The sequence below is a fragment of the Haliotis cracherodii genome, unplaced genomic scaffold (assembly GCF_022045235.1).
Source record: "Haliotis cracherodii isolate W230 unplaced genomic scaffold, xgHalCrac1.p SCAF_1, whole genome shotgun sequence".
NCBI classification, from domain to species: domain Eukaryota; kingdom Metazoa; phylum Mollusca; class Gastropoda; order Lepetellida; family Haliotidae; genus Haliotis; species Haliotis cracherodii.
Window position 1 is genome coordinate 38467269 of NW_027266264.1, and position 19476 is coordinate 38486744.

At 38.9% G+C, this 19476-nt stretch overlaps 1 protein-coding gene across 4 annotated transcripts in view; it reads left to right on the plus strand.

Annotated features, from left to right (window-relative positions):
- The first annotated feature begins 1171 nt into the window (after nt 1–1171).
- The window catches only part of LOC139464317 (uncharacterized), a 32644-nt gene continuing 14339 nt past the window's right edge, over nt 1172–19476 (plus strand). The window contains exons 1-3 of one of the 4 annotated variants that reach the window (XM_071245840.1): nt 1172–1427; nt 8490–8586; nt 10190–10243. In XM_071245840.1, coding sequence (XP_071101941.1) covers nt 8534–8586; nt 10190–10243 — 107 coding nt within the window. In that variant the 5' untranslated portion in view covers nt 1172–1427; nt 8490–8533. Of the gene's footprint in view, nt 1428–8489; nt 8587–10189; nt 10244–13602; nt 13756–19476 lie in introns of those variants that run through there. The other 3 variants (XM_071245848.1, XM_071245871.1, XM_071245856.1) reach the window with 3 other exon arrangements.

Below are 19476 nucleotides of genomic sequence, written 5' to 3' on the forward strand. Positions count from 1 at the left end.
GTCACCAATGGCAGACATGGAAGTCATCAGCCTTATGTATTTATTGTTTCAAAATATGCAACCATGTGTAATAAAATATTAACTGATAGATGTTAAAAGGCCTGTTTTCGCCGTGATTTGGACATGATTTATATAATTGCATCCAGGTAGCAACTGTCGTCCTCATTCCAATAGCTGGTGGATAATTATTCATTTTTCTTAATGATAATTACTTTTCGTTTTTGTCATCATCAGCATTTTCATCAGGTCTGATTGATTCGCTGTCGAGTAAGCGAACTGAGTTTGGGTGAGATCGAGAAGAGTAGCGTGAAGTAAGGCGATTAAGCAATGGGAAACAACGCGGAAAGTAACCACAATTACATGTGTTGACCCAATGCGATGTGACATGTATGTATAATGTTCTGAAACTTGAATGTTTGACTAGGCTTCATGTCATGATCAATGTACAATAGCACACCCGTTCACCCCTATGGATATGCCCGCCTGTTCAGAGTGGGGCACGGGTGGCGAGAGGTCGGACTTAATCAATAATAAGATAGATTCCGGTCGCTGTGTGTTACGTCAGTTACAGGGTCATTCACTCGTATTCGTCAAAACAATGCTCCAGACACAAACAGTTTTCTGTGTTTATTATGGAAGTACAACTGTATAAGTGTATGACAGTTTAATCATTTCTCTTGTCGGGGGATAGTGTCTACAGTAATGTATACTAGTATTAGTACATAATATATCATAGTGACACATGCTGTGTTTTGACACATCGACAGTACGGCTGCAAGGGCTATGAATAAATCCGCTGACATTGGAATAATCTATCGATCATTCGTTTTCTCAACTATTTATCAACGCCAACTTATATGAAGGATTACAATAAAGATTGTAACGTGTTTCAACTCATCCATTAAATTAACCAGAGACCATCTATTATATGATATCTGTATTAACTCAGTATCTTAAAAAAGTTTGCACCTTCTGCCTTGACCCACTTTAAGATATCGAAAGTAATCATTACTGTCGTACTTATGGTAAACAATGCCAGTGAAAGACTTGATATTTTTGCCTTCGAGGCATTGATAGCAAATGCTCAATCGAAAGACGACGCGCTATAAAGAGGGAGCGATGCTTTGTTTACGAAGGGAGCTAACTCGTCTTGACAATGCGATACGGGGTTTGACAGGTAGGCAGATGGCTGGCAGTCATTGAGTTTTGTCGTCTGCTGCATTTGAATCGGGAAGCAGACAGGGCGGGACACAGCTCATATCGGGATTAATTTGGAAGGGAAACTGCGTTTAGGATACAATATGAACTTGTCAACTGTATACCTGTTTTGGAGGTGCTGAGGACTACTTTCCTCATGTCACCCCGCCAACTTATGATCCTGTGACATGAACCTCGGAGTTTCAACAAGCGATGGCAGATAAACAGAGGTACGTTCTTTTCTTTATGCCATACATATTGTATCTAGTTTTGTTTTAACTAGATATATTATAACCAAGGGGCATATCCAAACTTGTCTTGATTTTGATCTGAAGTTATCCGTGATGGCAGGCCATGTTCTGTTGTCTGTACTATCGACCGGAGCAGCATGTGACATCTGCGATTTGCGTCATGTTGCTTTCGATAGCGATAAATGAAATGGCCTGATTGCATTTTATGTTCTCTATCTTACCTTTCTATTGCCATTTTTACGACAGTTGCGGTAGGTTGTGATATTAATTTCACAGTAAATCTCAAGTTTGGATGAGTGAAAACCATTTCTAAAACATAACGAAAGATACTGTACATTCCTCACAGTATATTGAATGAATTGTATTTTAGTTTATAAAAAATAATGTCTCTTCGACAAGTATAATCATCTCTATAAATCATCTCTATAAAACCCGGCCGATTTGATCCAAGTAAACCTTTTCACGGGAGATCGCCCCTTCAAAGGCTAAAATGTGGACACTGACTTCAAATAAAAGGTATTAGGCGTTCTATAAAAGGCCACACCCTGGTGCGTTTTGAAAAGATAGAGCGACTGACTGAGCCTGCACGCAAGGGGGGGGGGGGGAGTCGTCCTTTGTAATCTCGGGTCGCAGTTTTAAAAACCATTTTCTCTATCATAAGCCAAAGTGTTTCTATCTCGGACAAATCAAATATTACCCAAATCTACAAGTAAATGTCTTAAGCCAAATGTCCTCAGTGTTTGATATCCGACCACTTTGTTTAAAGGCAACAAAGAATTGATTGGCATACGGTTCAACCGCCATGTAGGAACACCACTCATTGCCACCGGCAGTCATCCTAGGTTGGCAGAACACTGGTTGGAGAACTATGAACCGATTGTCCTTAAAGTTCAACGCTCGGCAACAAAATATTTGAATGGTTCGATCAAACACATTCAACTGTCAGTTACCGTGGGGTGCAGCGGGAAAGCCTTTTTGTTCGTCATTATTTATATAATTTGCAATCATTTGTGACAATGACAAGGTGGGACGAGTTTTATCACCCCAAGTGTCATGAGACAAAATAATCGTTGGCGTCATTAGATGAATTTTGTACATGGATTCTTAAGCATAAAGTATTTAAACATAAAGAGAAACTGACAGAGATATCCACAGTGGTTTAGATATCTTACTATTAGCAGAAACAATACAATGCTTTTGTTCTGTAGAAATGCTGGTGTATCTTTATTTTTCATCAAACGTTTTTGTATTTGTATCGCCTGATTGTCTCGTCTCGTCTCGTGTAATAGATAGTTCTTCTTTGATGTGTTGAAGAATGATGAGTCACGACTGAACCATTAATCCGGTGTACATATCACTTCTAAAATCCTGATTCATCATGAAAGCAGATGTGAAACACCAGACATTACAAAGTAATTATCCCAACATGAGGCTGACAATTAAAAAAATATCCTAATACATTGAAAAGGTTTGTCATCCGTGTCGAAATTCGATTTTCTTTGTCACTGAGGCCTAATCTATTCCGAATCACAGTCCGACCGGGACCACGTGTCTGTCTCCAATTAGGAATGTAGAGCTGTGTTTATGCTCACAAAACTGCATCCAATGTATTATTTAAAAAAATAGGAATGGAAGGTAGAAAGCCGCATCATTAGTATCACTTATTATCTTTAGATAGCCCTGTATGATCGATGTTGCAAAGAAATGGTGCTCGCTTACATCCCTTTTGGGTCGAGCCGTAGCTTTTGTCCCACTGTCCCACTCAAGCCGATTCAGCAGTGTAATAATATTATCGCTGAAGAACACACGAGAGAGCCGGGGGAAGAGTATGAAAGGCGGTTATGGGGATTGTATACAGGGATACTAGATGTGGACGTCAATTTCACCAGCTGTTACTGAATGGAAGTTAATCTTATCCTCAGTTGAATGTGTCATGAGAAAGGGGACAATGCGGCTAGTTGAGACACTTTTTAAAAACCGAATGGGAGTAATAAACTTAGTATCTGGTAAGGATCTGTGTTGTTTCTCTCACTAGGATGCACACAAGAAATGTTTCACACCTCTTGATATCGTTATCTATCTTGGACTTAAACCCACATCTGTGGGGATAACTGAGTAAAAGTGATTGAAAGTTTATTTTTTGTATTTATTAGCTTTTATTCATTGTAAATATATATTATTGAATATGTGTATTGCTTTACTCATTCATTCATTATGTTTTAAATATATAAATACATGGGAAATATTATTTAAATTTACAACAGAAAAAGCAGTAGCCTCAGAGTTGTGAGAGAAAAGACACACGTAGATATAGAAATAACATTATTTAATAACAATAAAATTAATTAATGTAATTGTATACTTATATTGCGCTAGTATTTACATACATTATATAATTAACATTACAAAGTGTTCTCACCGTAACTAATTTCCTTCCATAAAAATACAGCAAAATATAAAATGCGTAATCAATGTGTCATGTAACTCAAATGTTGTTGAAAAGGAAAGACATTATTTGCCTGACATGTAAATATGGCACATGCTGCGTGTATTCAGTAGTTACTTCTGATCGATACCATCACAACGTTCGATTTATAGCCAATGCTTCAAAGACTACAAGTCAAAGAATTTGACGACAGGAGACTGAAAGTAAACGAGCTGTATATGTCAAGTTGAGGTCAGATGATTTATGAGGTATTAAGTATCCCTTAATGGGTTTCTTACATTCCGCTCATGTAACAGTCCGAACATATACTGGGTGGCCTCCTGCGATAGGTATACATATCTGGTCGTAGTTTAGATTGTTCCCCCGGTTTTGAAAAAATCCCCATCAGTCAACCTATGCTTGTCGCTCGATGCGACTAAATGGGAAATGGTGTGGCTGGCCCAGACCCGTTCTTTTACAGGCAGCCGTCTTATGTCTGGAATATTGTTTAGGGCGTTTATGTAGTTTAATTTCATGCATCTACTAATTCGGTTATTAAGCTCTTCCGTGTGCATCCTACGTGACAAATCAAGGGACTGATACGTGTGTGTCCCACGTGTCAGATCTAGGGGCTGCTACATGTGCGTCCTACGTGTCAGATCTATGGACTGCTACATGTGCGTCCTACTTGTCAGATCTATGGACTGCTACATGTGCGTCCTACGTGTCAGATCTAGGGGCTGCTACATGTGCGTCCTACTTGTCAGATCTAGGGACTGCTACATGTGCGTCCTACGTGTCAGATCTATGGACTGCTACATGTGCGTCCTACTTGTCAGATCTAGGGACTGCTACATGTGCGTCCTACGTGTCAGATCTAGGGACTGCTACATGTGCGTCCTACTTGTCAGATCTATGGACTGCTACATGTGCGTCCTACTTGTCAGATCTAGGGGCTGCTACATGTGCGTCCTTATGGACAGTAACATTAGTTGAAAAAGGCTGAACAAAAACTGTATAACTCAACTCCTCCACAAATGTATGATTTAGTGCACACACTAAAACATTATTATACGTTGCTTGCTAATGTGAATAATGGCATATCATGCGATAAAAAGGTCGACAGTATAGAAAAATGTTTTAACATTTGACATTTAATCGATATTTATTAAATCACATTGTACCATGGCGAGACACGCCCTGACAGATGTGACATACGAACACTGATAGCTAAAACACTATGTATTAATAACGATATTCTGTGTGCATGACCGACATTGCCAAATATGGCCAACGCGACTGCTGACAATTTTGCGTTTTACTTTTCAGCTGCTATCGCGATGGTTGCATCATAAAAAGGGCAGCTTTTATTAGATCGATGACTTGGTCTGGTTATGTGTAATACGAAAGACAAAGCCAGAATGGCATTGGCCCAGTGGCTAATTACACGTGGTGTTTGTGAATGACACTAACAATGGGACATCAATATCGTAGTCTCGATGGAGTACACAATGGGGCGGTGTTTATTACAACGAGGTCGTTTCAGATGACATAGTCATTTCCCTACACCAGATCTTGTCTAGCCTGACGTTTAAACAATGTGCATGGGGATGAAGTTTCACACACTGTTAAATGATTATTGTAATGACAATAAAATATTCTTATTGTAGTCCTGTCATAGAACACAGTGATAACGTTACCGTATTCATTGAAGTGAAATGTATGTTGAACCTTCAGTGAAGTTAAGGTTTGCAGTTGAATGTTAACGTCTGTAACATGCGCACATATTAGGACTTTACTTAGATGTTTGGAGTAATCTGTACGTGTGACTTTAATTCCATCTCAGAATGAGGGCAGTTTGAAAGGGATCTTAAATTTAGACGGTGTAATCAGTTGTAGTTCATCTGTCACCGGATAGTGACTCTCGACTGATCCCGGTCGGATAACAAACATACTGACGTACAAACATTGCCGGGGACAGCGTAATCTAAGCCATATACAGACAGTACTGTATACCACCCCTTGTTATATACATAAAGATGCAATCCACAACACAACCATAAGATAATATATTCCTTTAGACACAATCTCAAAATAATTACGGCCTGGTAGGTTGAGGTTCGTGTTGGCCTAGAACTACGACAATGTTACACATACCTGTATCAATTGCGTCATTAGCGGCCCCCAGGGACACTGATGTACGGTCATTCAGAAGACCATAGATCTCAGGTAGCTGATACTATGAGGGGATGAAAAAGTTAAATTTGAGGATATCACTTGTGAGCTATTGTTGTTTGAAAGAAGGCATTACATTTGTTGTATTCGACAAAGGTGGGGTAACTGACCTCTGGAGATTTGTACCTATTTAGTTCTGCTACGGTGTATGACCTAACGTGTTTCCATTGGGCATTCAGTTGTGTGCTATGTAGATGACTATCGAGACATACGTAGTTCAAATGTGGGATTTCCTAGATGGTCGGCATTCTTGTTATAAGTCATATCCTGAAATCGTACAATGTGGCAGTGTATTTGGAGACGGGCACCGTACAATATGCTAGGCTATACCATAAAAGGCATATTGACCAGCTGGCGACATATTTTGTCACAAAGCCTTATTGTAGCTTGCATTCTTGCCGTGAGAGAGGACACAATGTTGCTTGTTACTGTCCCAAACGACTGGATTCCATGCATAGCTGGACCAGAGGGCGACTGAAGGTATCTTACAAACGGCGATGAAAGATGATATCAAATATTGACGTGGTTATCTGCTGATAACTTGTCGATGTGATCATGTGTGCAGATTAGGTATGGCCTGTGGTGATCAGAAATGACTGTCGAACCATTATCTGTGCCATGTTCTACAGTGCGTGTAACGTGATATTACATATATTTACATGCCGGTGCGAGACACATAGATTCATGCTTTCCTTTTTAAAGCATACTAATCAGTCGTTCATATGGAAGTTGTCTGTGTTGTTGAAAAAAAGAAGAAGTTGAAACCCCTGTCCCTACCTTCATTGATACTACAACGTCTAAGTGCAATCTATTCAATCTATTCAACAAGGTGTGTTCGATCAGAAATCGGTGTTCCATCAACAGCCACACAGTTGACAAGACGACTATCACTGAAATATGTATCGCGGCCTTTTCAGCTGCAGAAACGGGAATCCCTGACCATTTCACGGTCCATATCTCTCATTGACACCAGTCATCCGCAGTCGATGCACAACTTTCCCATCAATTGTCATTATTTTCATTTCATACAATATATGTTGACACGTTTTATCTCTCGTGAAAACGACACAAAACTCTAAATCTCCCCGTTTGTTATCTATACAAGAGTTCTCAATGACCAACTGAAGCGGAGAAATGATTTCGCAATTTCTGTCGTTATTACGACATATTCCGCCACCCAGCAGTTTTCTGGGTATAGTTCAATCGTAGCCCGGGGCAGCGTTATAACGGGGGGGGGGGGGGGGGGGGGGGGTGTGTGTTGTTAGCTTGCCTAACCATGCGTGAAGCGATGCTTTGCTGTGTCTTCATCTACTATAGGGTCACGTGAGGTGAATAGCCTCTAACTTGGTCATGATGGTGTCATAGAAGATACCATGTGGTGTTTCACAAAGGGTGCCAATCAGTTCATAGTTGATAGCTTTTTACCACAATTTTAATCATTGGTTTATCTGAACATTTATACTGCCAAATTATCCTGCAGAACTGTCAGACAGACATTTTATGTCTATTACATTTCATACTTTCAGCAACAGCGTCACATGGTGTATCTGCAAACCATGCTATGATGGTTATGCTTTCGCTTCTTGTGTAGACTGAGGCTGGCATAATAATATGGAAGAGTGAGTGGCGATGTACAGGGGATCAGATTAAACTATCGTTCAAGTGTTAAGTTTCATACCATCTGATCCTGCTGTTCTTACAGTTATGTTTATGTTTGTGACATACACCCCACGGTATTCATGATCAGCTATGTCCTCTGTTACTACACACTGAAGGCGTCCATTGTTTGTAGAGACGTAAGCTGTAGTAAACATCCTCAGTTGAATGGTATACACGGAAGTATTAACACCGATGAGATGACCCTCGGACTAAAACAGGAAAAGGATAAGTAACGAAATCTCAGGCAGGTGTTTGTCGTCTGCTAAATTCTGAAACCCACAACCAATTGCAGGAACTGCCAATTGCAATGTGGTTGCACTGTCCCTGGTGTGTCCTGACACAAGTGGTCGTCACATTCTCACTTGTTAGCATTTGCTTCTCGAGTATGGCCTGTTTATCCTGTAAACATTTATACGGAGAACTTCCTCTCTCTTAAACAGTTTATCATACCTTGTTGGTCTTTATGGATGATCTGATTTATAAGGTATGTAGGTCAACAAAATGAAAGGTTTCCCCGCTCTCATCGTGAGGCTGGTTAGTGCAGGGGTTTGGTTGTTTTACTTCTCTGGTGAATCATCGCAGTTTACGACGTCAGATTGCTTTATGATTATATGTATGGTGTTGTGAGTATGAGGATTGTGACATGTAATTGTGAGAAAGTTAAGTATATTTAATAGATTGTTGTCCATATTGATTGTGATGTTACACAGGTGTTTTTTCAGTGTCCCCATACTGCCGTGGGTCTGTAAAGTCGTGAAATGTCAAGATGAGATTTAGCCCTTATGTTTTAATGGGATCTTCTCGGAAACGGAGGTTGAGGTAAGGACATCAAGTTGTACCCGCTGTCGAGCAGCTAAATGTCCTTTGTTGCTGTAATATGTTTTCGATCTGAAGTTTTTAGAAGATTTTAAGCAGCTAGAATGTGCTACGATCTGATCTATTTCCTTCAGTAGACAAGTTCACTTAAACAGTCTGTAAAACTGCGGGTATATCCATCATTTTCTGCTGACAGTTGAAATTTGACTTCAGTGTAAATATGTTTCCCAATATGTATAAACTCAAACCTCTACTTCATGCTTGTTTCTCACAGCCGCCAGTTACCGTAAACTAAAGCTTGGCACGATTTACAAATGTTTTCAGACACATTATTTCTCTAACGCATGTGTATTACATTGATTTACTTAGACTTTGACTTTCAGTTAATGCCACCATTGAACAATGAGCGCCATTGTAAAATGTGACCTTACAAGGTTGTAACATATGCTGTACGTGTATATTGCAAAGTAATCAACTTACGTTAATCAACTTAAGCACACACACTATCGAAATACGGCACTGCAGTTTTGAAGTTCAACATTTATTTCGGTACAGTAATGAATTTTTTACATCAATAAATCAATCTCCCGTTTTCCGAGGTTGGTCTCAGACATGTGTTAAAGATGATAAATTGCTATCCGAAAGGGGGTATGTTAAAACATGTTGTAGTAATGGCTCAGAAATGTGTATGACTACACTATTGAACATTATATCCATTAGTATTGTGGACGACGTTAGCCCTTGTGAATCAATAGTCGTATTTGGGAAGATATGTCTGTCTCGAGAATTATATGTGTCCCAGGTCCTGGATTGTAAATGTTGCCAGGCAACCTCAAAACAATCACGCCATTCCAGTTAACCTGTAACCAAGGTGACATGCGTACTCAGTTATTTAAATGCCATTTGTTAATGCTAGATAGGAAAACATCCATGTCGACTGCATATGTCTTAGTCAGCATAGCCCATGAAATAAGTGGTCATTAGAATGTCAGTACTTTTGTGTGTAATGGTTTAGACCAGCATGCACCCTGACTTGGGGCGGTCACAAATACATGCGTTAGACACAACAAGATATCGACACAACAAGGTGATGCTGATTTATTCCATATCAACAGAACCAATGGCGTAAGAACAACAAACAAGGTCACATTTCATGGTACTGTTTGTTGTTAAAAAATCGTATTAAGTGTTGCTGTTTCTTAAGCAATTGCCAAAGTGGTGTTCTGCAAATTCACATATTGCTTGCATTCGTATGGGAAATGGGATAAGAATACTTGCAACAAAACCAAATTAGACAACCAGAAGAAAAACGATAAAACATCCTTGTTGTACGATAGCAGGCTATTGTACCGAGTAAGAGTCAGATATTTGCCAACTTTGGCCGTTTTTCATCTGTGTTAATATTTGCGGCATCTGTCTCTCTCAAACAACGTAATTTCTTTCGCTAGTGTATGGTGCTTTATCCTTCTTATCCCCCGAACCACACACAGAACCTATTGGTTTTTCAAGAGTTCAACGGTGACATTTTGGTTATATTTGCGGAAATATTGTAAATATATTCGTCGGACTGTCTTCCTGTGATAAGACATGTGATTTCCCGTTTCAGTATTCGTGATGTTCCCCTAGGGTACTTACTGGATATCATGCTTGGAATGTATAAGTAAGTACACACATGCATGCAGCATCTAGGTATGCATGAACTGTAACTTTCATATCCAATAATCACACCGGTGCCGCCGGACACTGAAGACTTGGTCCTGCAGGTAGTCACTGACGTTTGTGTATGAGCCCGCTGCAATATAACTTAGGGGAACACTCGTGGAAGAATTGCACGATAACTAGTGTGTGGAAACGGTTTTTACAGATGCTAGAAAACAATACATTGCTCATGGGAAACACATTAACAAGATGGTTATGTACTGGAAAGCCCACTGCAGTTAGAAATAACCACGTCACCTTGCAATAAACAACCATTGTGCTTCCAGATGGAGGGAAGAAAAATGCAATTCGAAGCTATATATATATGACTGTGATATTAGTTATTACTTAAACAACATGTTTATGTTTAAGGTATATACATTTCTTCACTGGTAATCGGTAGCGCAATAGAGTGAGATAGCTACATCTTTCTGATCAAGCTTTGTATCAGCACGATGTCTCCTTCAGGATGCACCAGGAAGACCACCGCCGCTAATACCGTGTAATACCAATAGATCCCTCTGGGAATGTGGGCCATGCTTTTGTCAAGTGGTACCAGTCTGTCTCCTATGGAATCAATGGACATTCCTAATGGTATTAGGGTGGCTATCACAGGGTAGTCGTGTATCACCTTTGTCATCTGCACTTAATAACCTCCCACCTAGGAAATCTTCATCATTTCACGTAAGAAAGTCTGACTACAGTGTTTGAGAATAAGAATATTGAGTGGATGAATAGGACTGAAACCTCAATGTGTGAAGCTCATTTCTGGTGTCCCCCGCCGTTATATTGCTAGAATATTGCTAAATCTTTATCTTTATAATTCGTGAAATATTTAGGTCAAATTTGAAACACGTTTCAGTGCAAATAAATCCAGCAATATCATGGCGGGGGACACCAGAAATGGGCTTCACACATTGTACCAATGTCGGGAATCGAACCCGGGTCTTCGGCGTGACGAGCGAACTCTTTAACCACTAGGCTACCCGACCGCCCCGCGTGATGTTAGAATGATTATATATGATTATATAATCGACTGTCAAATTATACGTCACGTTCATTAAATGCAAATGCTTTATGTAGTTCGCTCAGATGGAGTGTGAAATATTATCATCATGATGAAGATCTCAAAAACAAATTCTTCAGCTGATGATACCTAGAGCGATAGGCACTTGAAATAGAAACATGGAGATGATAATCCAAATTAGTACTTGCAAACATTATTCATGTGTTGCCTTATATTGAAAGGAAAAGCAAATATTAGCTTCACAGTTTGGAATAACATGCCAATACTGTTCAAGGACTCAAGTGTTGCCCACTGTATTCTTTTCATTTCTAAAACTTAAAAACTATGTTGTCACTTTGAATGCCAAACACCGCAGGAAGATATTTTTGTATTACTTCGGTAACAAAATTGATCTGGAGATTTTTATTTTTCCGTTTTTAAGTTTTATTTGTGAAACAAAGACAAAGTGCGTGCGTGTGTGTGTGTGTGTGTGTGTGTGTGTAAGCGTGCGTGTGTGTGTGCGTGTGTGTGTGCGCCTGTGTGTGTGCGTGTGTGATAGCGTGCGTGTGTGTGTGTGTGTCTTTTAAGGTAACATCAATGCAAACATAAGGACAAAGAAACGGTAACTTTTCATTTCTTCAAAGAAAACTACACGTACATGTAACTTCAAAGCTATTTCAAAATGTCATTAAGGAGTTAACTCCAGCCTTAAACCCTGAACCAACATGTCGATTGTGTTGACTGTATGAATAAACAACACGGGTCTGTGGCCTGGCTTCGCAACCTTGACATACACCATGTCGCTGCAACACCTGTCTTACAATTCTCCACATGGATTGTGCAAGCCAAGGCAGTCGACAAGGGGCCCAAGTACTTGTTGTTTACTTTGGGAAGTTTTACATTAGAAATCATGAGCTGAATGTGGTCATTTATGCCAAGGCTTCATGTGATGTTTGTTACCAATAGGATGCCGTTTGTGCTAATGTCTGCGAATTCGCCTTCTCCAAAAAGCACCAACATTTTACACTTTAAATATTGAGAGTCAAGAAACAAGGCAGGTTTTGCTTTGATGAATGAAGAGTCACACTTGAGGATAAATATTTGGTAGATATGCTTTGAAACAATAGCCATTGTGTACATGCATGTCCTGCATTGAGGCGCTTGTGCATACCAGTAACATATTAAGATCACATTAATGGAGAACACAATTCTATTCTCCGAATTGAATAGCTGTGCTTTGAAGTTAATTACCTTCCTCGATAATTATTGAATCATTAATTGTCTGTGTCTATAGTTAATGATATATGTTCTTTGTCTGATTCACGTGGACAAAGAATCTATTGTTGAGAATATCCAATATCATTTGGAAGAATATATCCTTTGGGAGTGGGGTGTGTGGTGTGTGTGTGTGGTTGGGGTGGGGGATGATGGGGGGGGGGGTGGACCTATTTTTTGAATTACCACACAAAGAAATGTGACTAGCCCATGACCAGTGGTGCAGATGCATTAAGGCACTGAACATGTTCTCATTGTTGTTTTTTTATCCATATGTGTATTTCTGTACATATAGTCCACAATGCTTTTCTAAATGTATGTGTAGCACACTTGGTATTCTCAGTTTGATACCTAAAGCCTTATATTATACATGACGTAGCATGACGCTCGTGAATGTATACCATTCAGTTTTATTTAATGTTCATGTACGTTGGATCCTTTGCCATAAATAGTGTTTATGAACAGCTATATCTGAGTCATGTATATGATGAGTAAACCATAAGAGTAAATCCCTTTTACTAACCGATAAGGTTGCGAAGTAATACATTTTATACTTATTGTGTTCACTGGTATCAATTTACTCGTTATAATCCTTTCACCATTGTGTCTTCAGCATGAACACATTCAGATTAATGTCAAAATGCTATATTATTTTATAAGTATAGTTATCTTCATTTTCTTAGATTTAAGAGTAATTCCTTCTTTTGTGGCGCTATAAACGTACAGACTAACAAAATCACCAGTGGCGTCTCGTACGGGCATATTGGTGTTCGTTTGTACATTCCAAATACGTGTTTATCGACAAGCAATCTGTTATCTATCAGATTTCAAATTATCTTCTGTGGAGACATGTTACACGCAATCATAGAATAACAACAGCTTTGAAGTGCAGACAAACTCACTTGTTTATATTGGCTCGAGACTACCCGGAAGACTAACGCCATCAGAAGCGGCCACCGGAAACCGTTTGGCAGTGGTTCATTATTCTACCAGGTTTAAAGCTTTTAATATCGCTGGATTATGCATCGGCCTCTAAGCTAAGGTCCTGAATTGTACAAGTTGCTGCAACGTTTGTTAAAAGGTTATGCGGTCCTCGTAATAGCTCATTTGGCTCCATAGACAGCCATGGCACACCACATCTACAGCCCGATGAGATTTAAAACTATCGTACTATGGATAATAGTCTCCTTCAGGTAATATTTTATTTTGATTTAAATTTCTCCATCTATTCAATTACTGTGCAAGGTGTATAAATTTTATGAATTGTAATCTTTAGAGAAATAAATTGACGTCTCTTTTTCAAATCTACTTTACCAACTTTCGACGTCAATTGTGGAAAGAATTGTAGAATTATTCAAGACCATTCTTTACTTATTTATTTCATATTTGCTATTTCGTATTTGTCCAATGGTAGCCATTTGGGAACGGATCATTTCTATATATTTGACACAGTAATACTGCTACTTGTATATGTTTGTGTAGGGCTGATTCCCACAGATAGCTGTATCACAGGACGTAATGTTCTTACATTAGGTTGTTATTTTGGTGACGTAAGATTCATATTTCGCCACCCTAGTCATCTTTGTGTCATTTCTACTCAGACAATATACACACCTTAGGTTTGTTATTTGAAAAAAATGTTGACTATTTCATACAAGCTAAAATAGTCCATTAAGTTGTTTTAGTGATTGCAGTTTGTGTTCAGCACAATATTCATTTTCTCATTGTTGCCGACGTTTACCTTCGTTGAGGTATAACAATGTCATCAGATGTAACCGAAATGGCCCCGAAGAAACATTTCTGTAGGCGAAATGACATGTAGGGAATCATTGTCAAAAGTGTCAATATACGCGGGGTCTAGAGAGGCGTGATCGCCCATACATATTGTAGACGGAAGCACGCTTCTGAGAGTGTTATTGTACGATATATATGTCGTGAATCATAGTGACCTGACATACGTGTGGCACGCTGGGCACCTTGTGCTCGTGCAGTAAGTTGTACAGCTGAACAAAGGTCGATAGGGTGTTGAGGACAGCTCTGTACCCGGCCACAAAACGATCGATGATAGTGAACATTAATTAAATATTGCAGTTCTATACATTCGTGTTTAACAGTTAACAGGGGTTTTGCCTTTTACTGTACTTTTCCTCTATCATAAGCTTGTTTACATTTTGATCAGCTATGATGTGTCTGTTCCCAGAGGACCGTGTTTCGTATCTATTCAGGTAATAAAAGTCATCTGATGATTAGGCCGTGTGTCGTAACTAAGGGTAGACACATGATAAGTATATGTGTTTGTATATACGTCAAATGCCATTTTGTATTCAACCATATGACATGATTTAACTACATATCCAGCTGATGCAGGTAACAATCTGTGTATATTCATTCGTGGCATTTGGTGTAAATTCAACTGTTTGTGTCAACTATTGTGTCTATTGTTTTCGTATTTAAGTTAACACTTAAAGTAATACATTCCTCATGAAAGCTTGTCTCTCCTTATCATTGTCCAGAGCTCGACTATCATCTCATGTCATATCGCATTACCGCACCTAGAGGTCGCTGTTGACTTTCACTCCACAAAGGTAAATTAGTTTTCCTCTCGATGATGGCTGCGGAATATGATATAGGGTGAACGATAGGTCAAGCCCTTTTGTCCCCATGTACTTGTATAATAATGTTTTTAACTTTTGTGCAATCTTCGCATAAAACCTAAACGAAAACAGAACATAAACCCAACAGAAGCTTCTTTGTGACGGCCAATATACGTCACGTGACGCTTTACCAAGGTGCTGGTTGCTGAGGACTTTCGGAATCGATTGGTCAGCCAGTTTCATTGTTGAGCACCAGTCGTAACTATGGATGCCTAATGTGGGTCGGACGCACTAAAGCAGGTGCTGTAGATGTATAAGGTAAACAGATACTGAGATTTGTATAAGTACCCGGAAGCGGTATCAGGTGATTGGTCGAATGGATGGAGAAGGCCAGCTGAATGGTCTTCAGAATGGGAAAATTTCAATCTTTGGATATTACAGTAGTTGATGCAAGGAAAGAAAGGTAAGATGACACATGTGAGTGTGTCCGACCCGTCTGTAACAAACACAGTATGTGGGTGCAAGGTGTTGGAACCTCTGGGAACATGGCCAGATACAGCTACGTTAAGACTAACATATAGACCCATATTACTGAAGTGCCGGTTCGTGTGTAAGCTTATGGATAGAGTGGTTCATATGAATAATTTCATCCTCGGGGTGCCCTGTCGTCTACATGAGATACCTTCACCTTCATAACAGACAATTAATTTAGAGAGCCTGCAGGTCCCACATTAAGGTACATGAGGTGATCGACTTGAGTAGGAGTGGGCAGTGTGTTTTTGACTTCCTTTCTACCTAATGCAACGATGATATGGATTAGCAACTTCTTTACTACAATCGTGGCGACGTTTCGATGTTGAAGTGTCGAAACATAAAAACGTCGCTACATTTCAATATACAAGTTGATCATTCATGTTATCTTATCATTAGTTACATTTCCAAATTTTCCGTTCAAAGATAACGCATATATTTATGATAATTAAGAAGGGATATCTCGCGAACAAGGTATTCTATTCTATAACATACATTAACTTCAGGTTTTTGCTTATTGTCAAAAGAACGTACGTATATGTCTTACTGTGATTTCGAATAATGTCAGATGATACTTGATACTGCTTGTTTAGTTGTTTCGACACGTAAACGCTTGCTCTCATGGCTGAATAAGATACACATTGTCATTGTGTATCCTAGGTACTGAGAAGGCACCAGGTGGTACGGTGTCACACTTGAATACCGGTGTATGACACATACAAATGGACTCCAACAACAACTTGTAAAACAGTTTAGAAAATTCTACACACAATAAAATTAAAGCGTTTCAGTAACAGTTAGATTGTATGTATTCCCCCTGTTACTAATGTGTGCATGTCTATGGTGTGAGAATCATCAGCATTCAGCTTTATCTACATGATTCCAAACCGATTCTTGAGAATGAAAAAGTTTCAGAAGAACGAATATAGAATATTAGGAAAGTGAGATCCTTGATCAGTATCAGACAAGCCTTGATTCGCGTCATATGAACTGCGTACATTGACAATTTCCTTTAACGTCATTACTATAACACTGTCATTTAATGCTGCGCAATTACTTGAACCTGCATATATACTCCTGTGGCGAATACACAGGTTTTTTTTATGTCCAATAGTGCACACCCTCTCTCCTTTGGACTAACATAACTTACTGATTGTATAGGTAATTTGTTTGCCTGGCGGGTGTACACTGTATACCCTATGACTACAGACATATCCTGTATTCATTATATGAAACATGATAGATCTCAGTTAAAACAGATTTCAGATGAGGCTTGAAGTGTTTGATTGCACCATGTCAGGCGTAATATCGTGCATACTTACTCCATTGACCATCTTGTATCTTCGAGTCGTACGATTTCGCTGACCTGCGCATTTTGAGAGGGGTGATTTATGCTTTTACTTCTTTGTTGGTTGCGTTTGTGGAAAACTAGGTTAAAATATATCCCAGTTTTGATACAGTGACATATGAGCATTACCTTTCATTTATAGTCCCGTATATGTACCTATTGTTTAGTCGTCGTTAAACACATTGATGTTCCTCAAAGTTCCAACACACATCATGGAACTGACTGATATACCACGATGTACAACTGTTGATTAAACAGACCATACAACATCCACATTCATCGTGTAACACATTTGTGCACAGCGCTGGGATCCAACACCCTCATTTACCGTGGAGCACATGTTTGTAAAACGCTGGATTCACAGCGATGATCATCATGAACTACATTCATGGAACGTATACACTGATCAGTAACAGGTGCTGCAACAAATGGATGTCATGTAATCACGTTTCGTCGTTGATCTATATCTGTTGCGACAGACTATTTGGGTTAACTAAAATAGATATTAACAAACAATTTCTTAACGTTTGATGCCCATATCATGTGTACCAGGCCAGGTCAGATATATCCGGAATAGGAGGTACATCATTCTCCAGTACCTAATAGCCCTGTTTCTCGCTGATAGTTATGAGCAGAGTAAGTTAGGTCATTAACACATGCATTTAGACTTATTTAGTAAATGTGTGAATTTTGTCGTAAAGGCTGACTCTAGGCAGTTTGTAAGGACAAAATAATACACTTGGAGGTATTGTCTGATGCGCTATGGGTACACGGTAATGATAACACATGCGCTAAAGTAGATGTGAGTTTCAAACAGTGTGATTATAGATTTATATATATATATGTAATGTTATTGTGTCATAATCTAGCATGGCAGCTCTTTAGGTTAGTTCTGTTTACTTAAGACAGTGATAAAAAAATCGAAACAAAACTTTGTCCTTATATATATTCCCCCAAAAAACTATTGGTCCAATGAAGCTGAAACTTCACATACTTGTTCCCACCAATGATAACAACACCCACATGTGGTCAAGGGGTGTTAATTCGATGTTCAACATCCATATTGAAAGCCTATTTGGCTTTCTGGTACATGTGTAATTACCATACTTAGTATTGGGGCTCAACGTGTATGTTATTTTTTTACGATGGCCTTTGTACATTGACCACGCTCCTATATTCTCTAACAATACGTTTCCTTGCATTTCCTCACCCCAGAAACCCCTGCACCAATGAACCTGGAACTTAACATGATTGGTCCTACCAATGATATTACCTGAATGTGTTGACAAGTTTTGTTCATGCCCATTGTCGACGATTTTTGTACAAAATGTAATGAAATATGGTGTAAAGTGTTCTAATTGTGGGATTCACAACAAATGTTTCGTTCGTTTTTAATATTTTAACGTTTGATCTTTTGGTGATCGTGCCATTGCATGCTCTCAAACTGCACGTTTGTCTCTGTAAACTCTGGAAGAAGCTGAACTTTGGCGTGGATGATTCTACTTCTGATGATATTATGCTTTGTTTAAATCATTAGATGTTGGTGTTAGTTTTTAGTTCTTAATATCCATGCAGAAAATATTTGAATATCAATGATGACAGAAAATGCGTTTAAGTTTCCTTTTTCTTTTAAACAATATCAACTGTTTACGACATAGTTTTCCATGTGAGCTACACTATTGTGTTTTCATCCTTTCACTGGCACACTCAAGCTGTGGGGATTTTTTTGTTAAAATAGATAACAAGCAGCCAAGGGTGTGCAGTATTATCGGTATATCGATAAATTGAGATTCATTCTTTCCAACATATGTATCTGAATATCATTTTTTATGCTCGATATATCGGGTGATGTCAGATAGCGAGATTTTAATGTTATTTTCTTGCCAAATGCCTTCACTGAGTAAACACCATGTTGTACCAGCATCTTGTTTTGTTCCATTATTGAACTTCAATTCATACCTTTATGCATCAGATTGCGGCTGAATTCAAAATTTATAATTATACAATATATCTCAATACGGTCTTGTGCATAGCAAAATATTGTGATAAACTTTAAACCTCCAATACCCATCCCCTGTAGCAGCCTATGCTTGTAAGAGGCGACAGAATGGATCGTGTGGTAAGTTCAGTGGCTTGGTGGTTTTTGTGTCAGGGTACCCTAAAGGCGTGGGACGTTGCTCATAATATCAGTCACGGTATTGTGATTTACAGGCGATCAACATATTGCTGGAATATTACCCATTCAGTCCACTCGTCACTGACCATTTGAAGATCTATATCGATCTCAATTTACATATAAATTTAGATAATCATTGAATCATTTATTTAATTATGTATGTTATATTTCATTTAGTATCCTAAACGGATTTTACATTCCAGATGCATTAACAACCAGTCATTAGGAATGTGAGTCGTTTGATATCCATAGCATGCTATAGTAA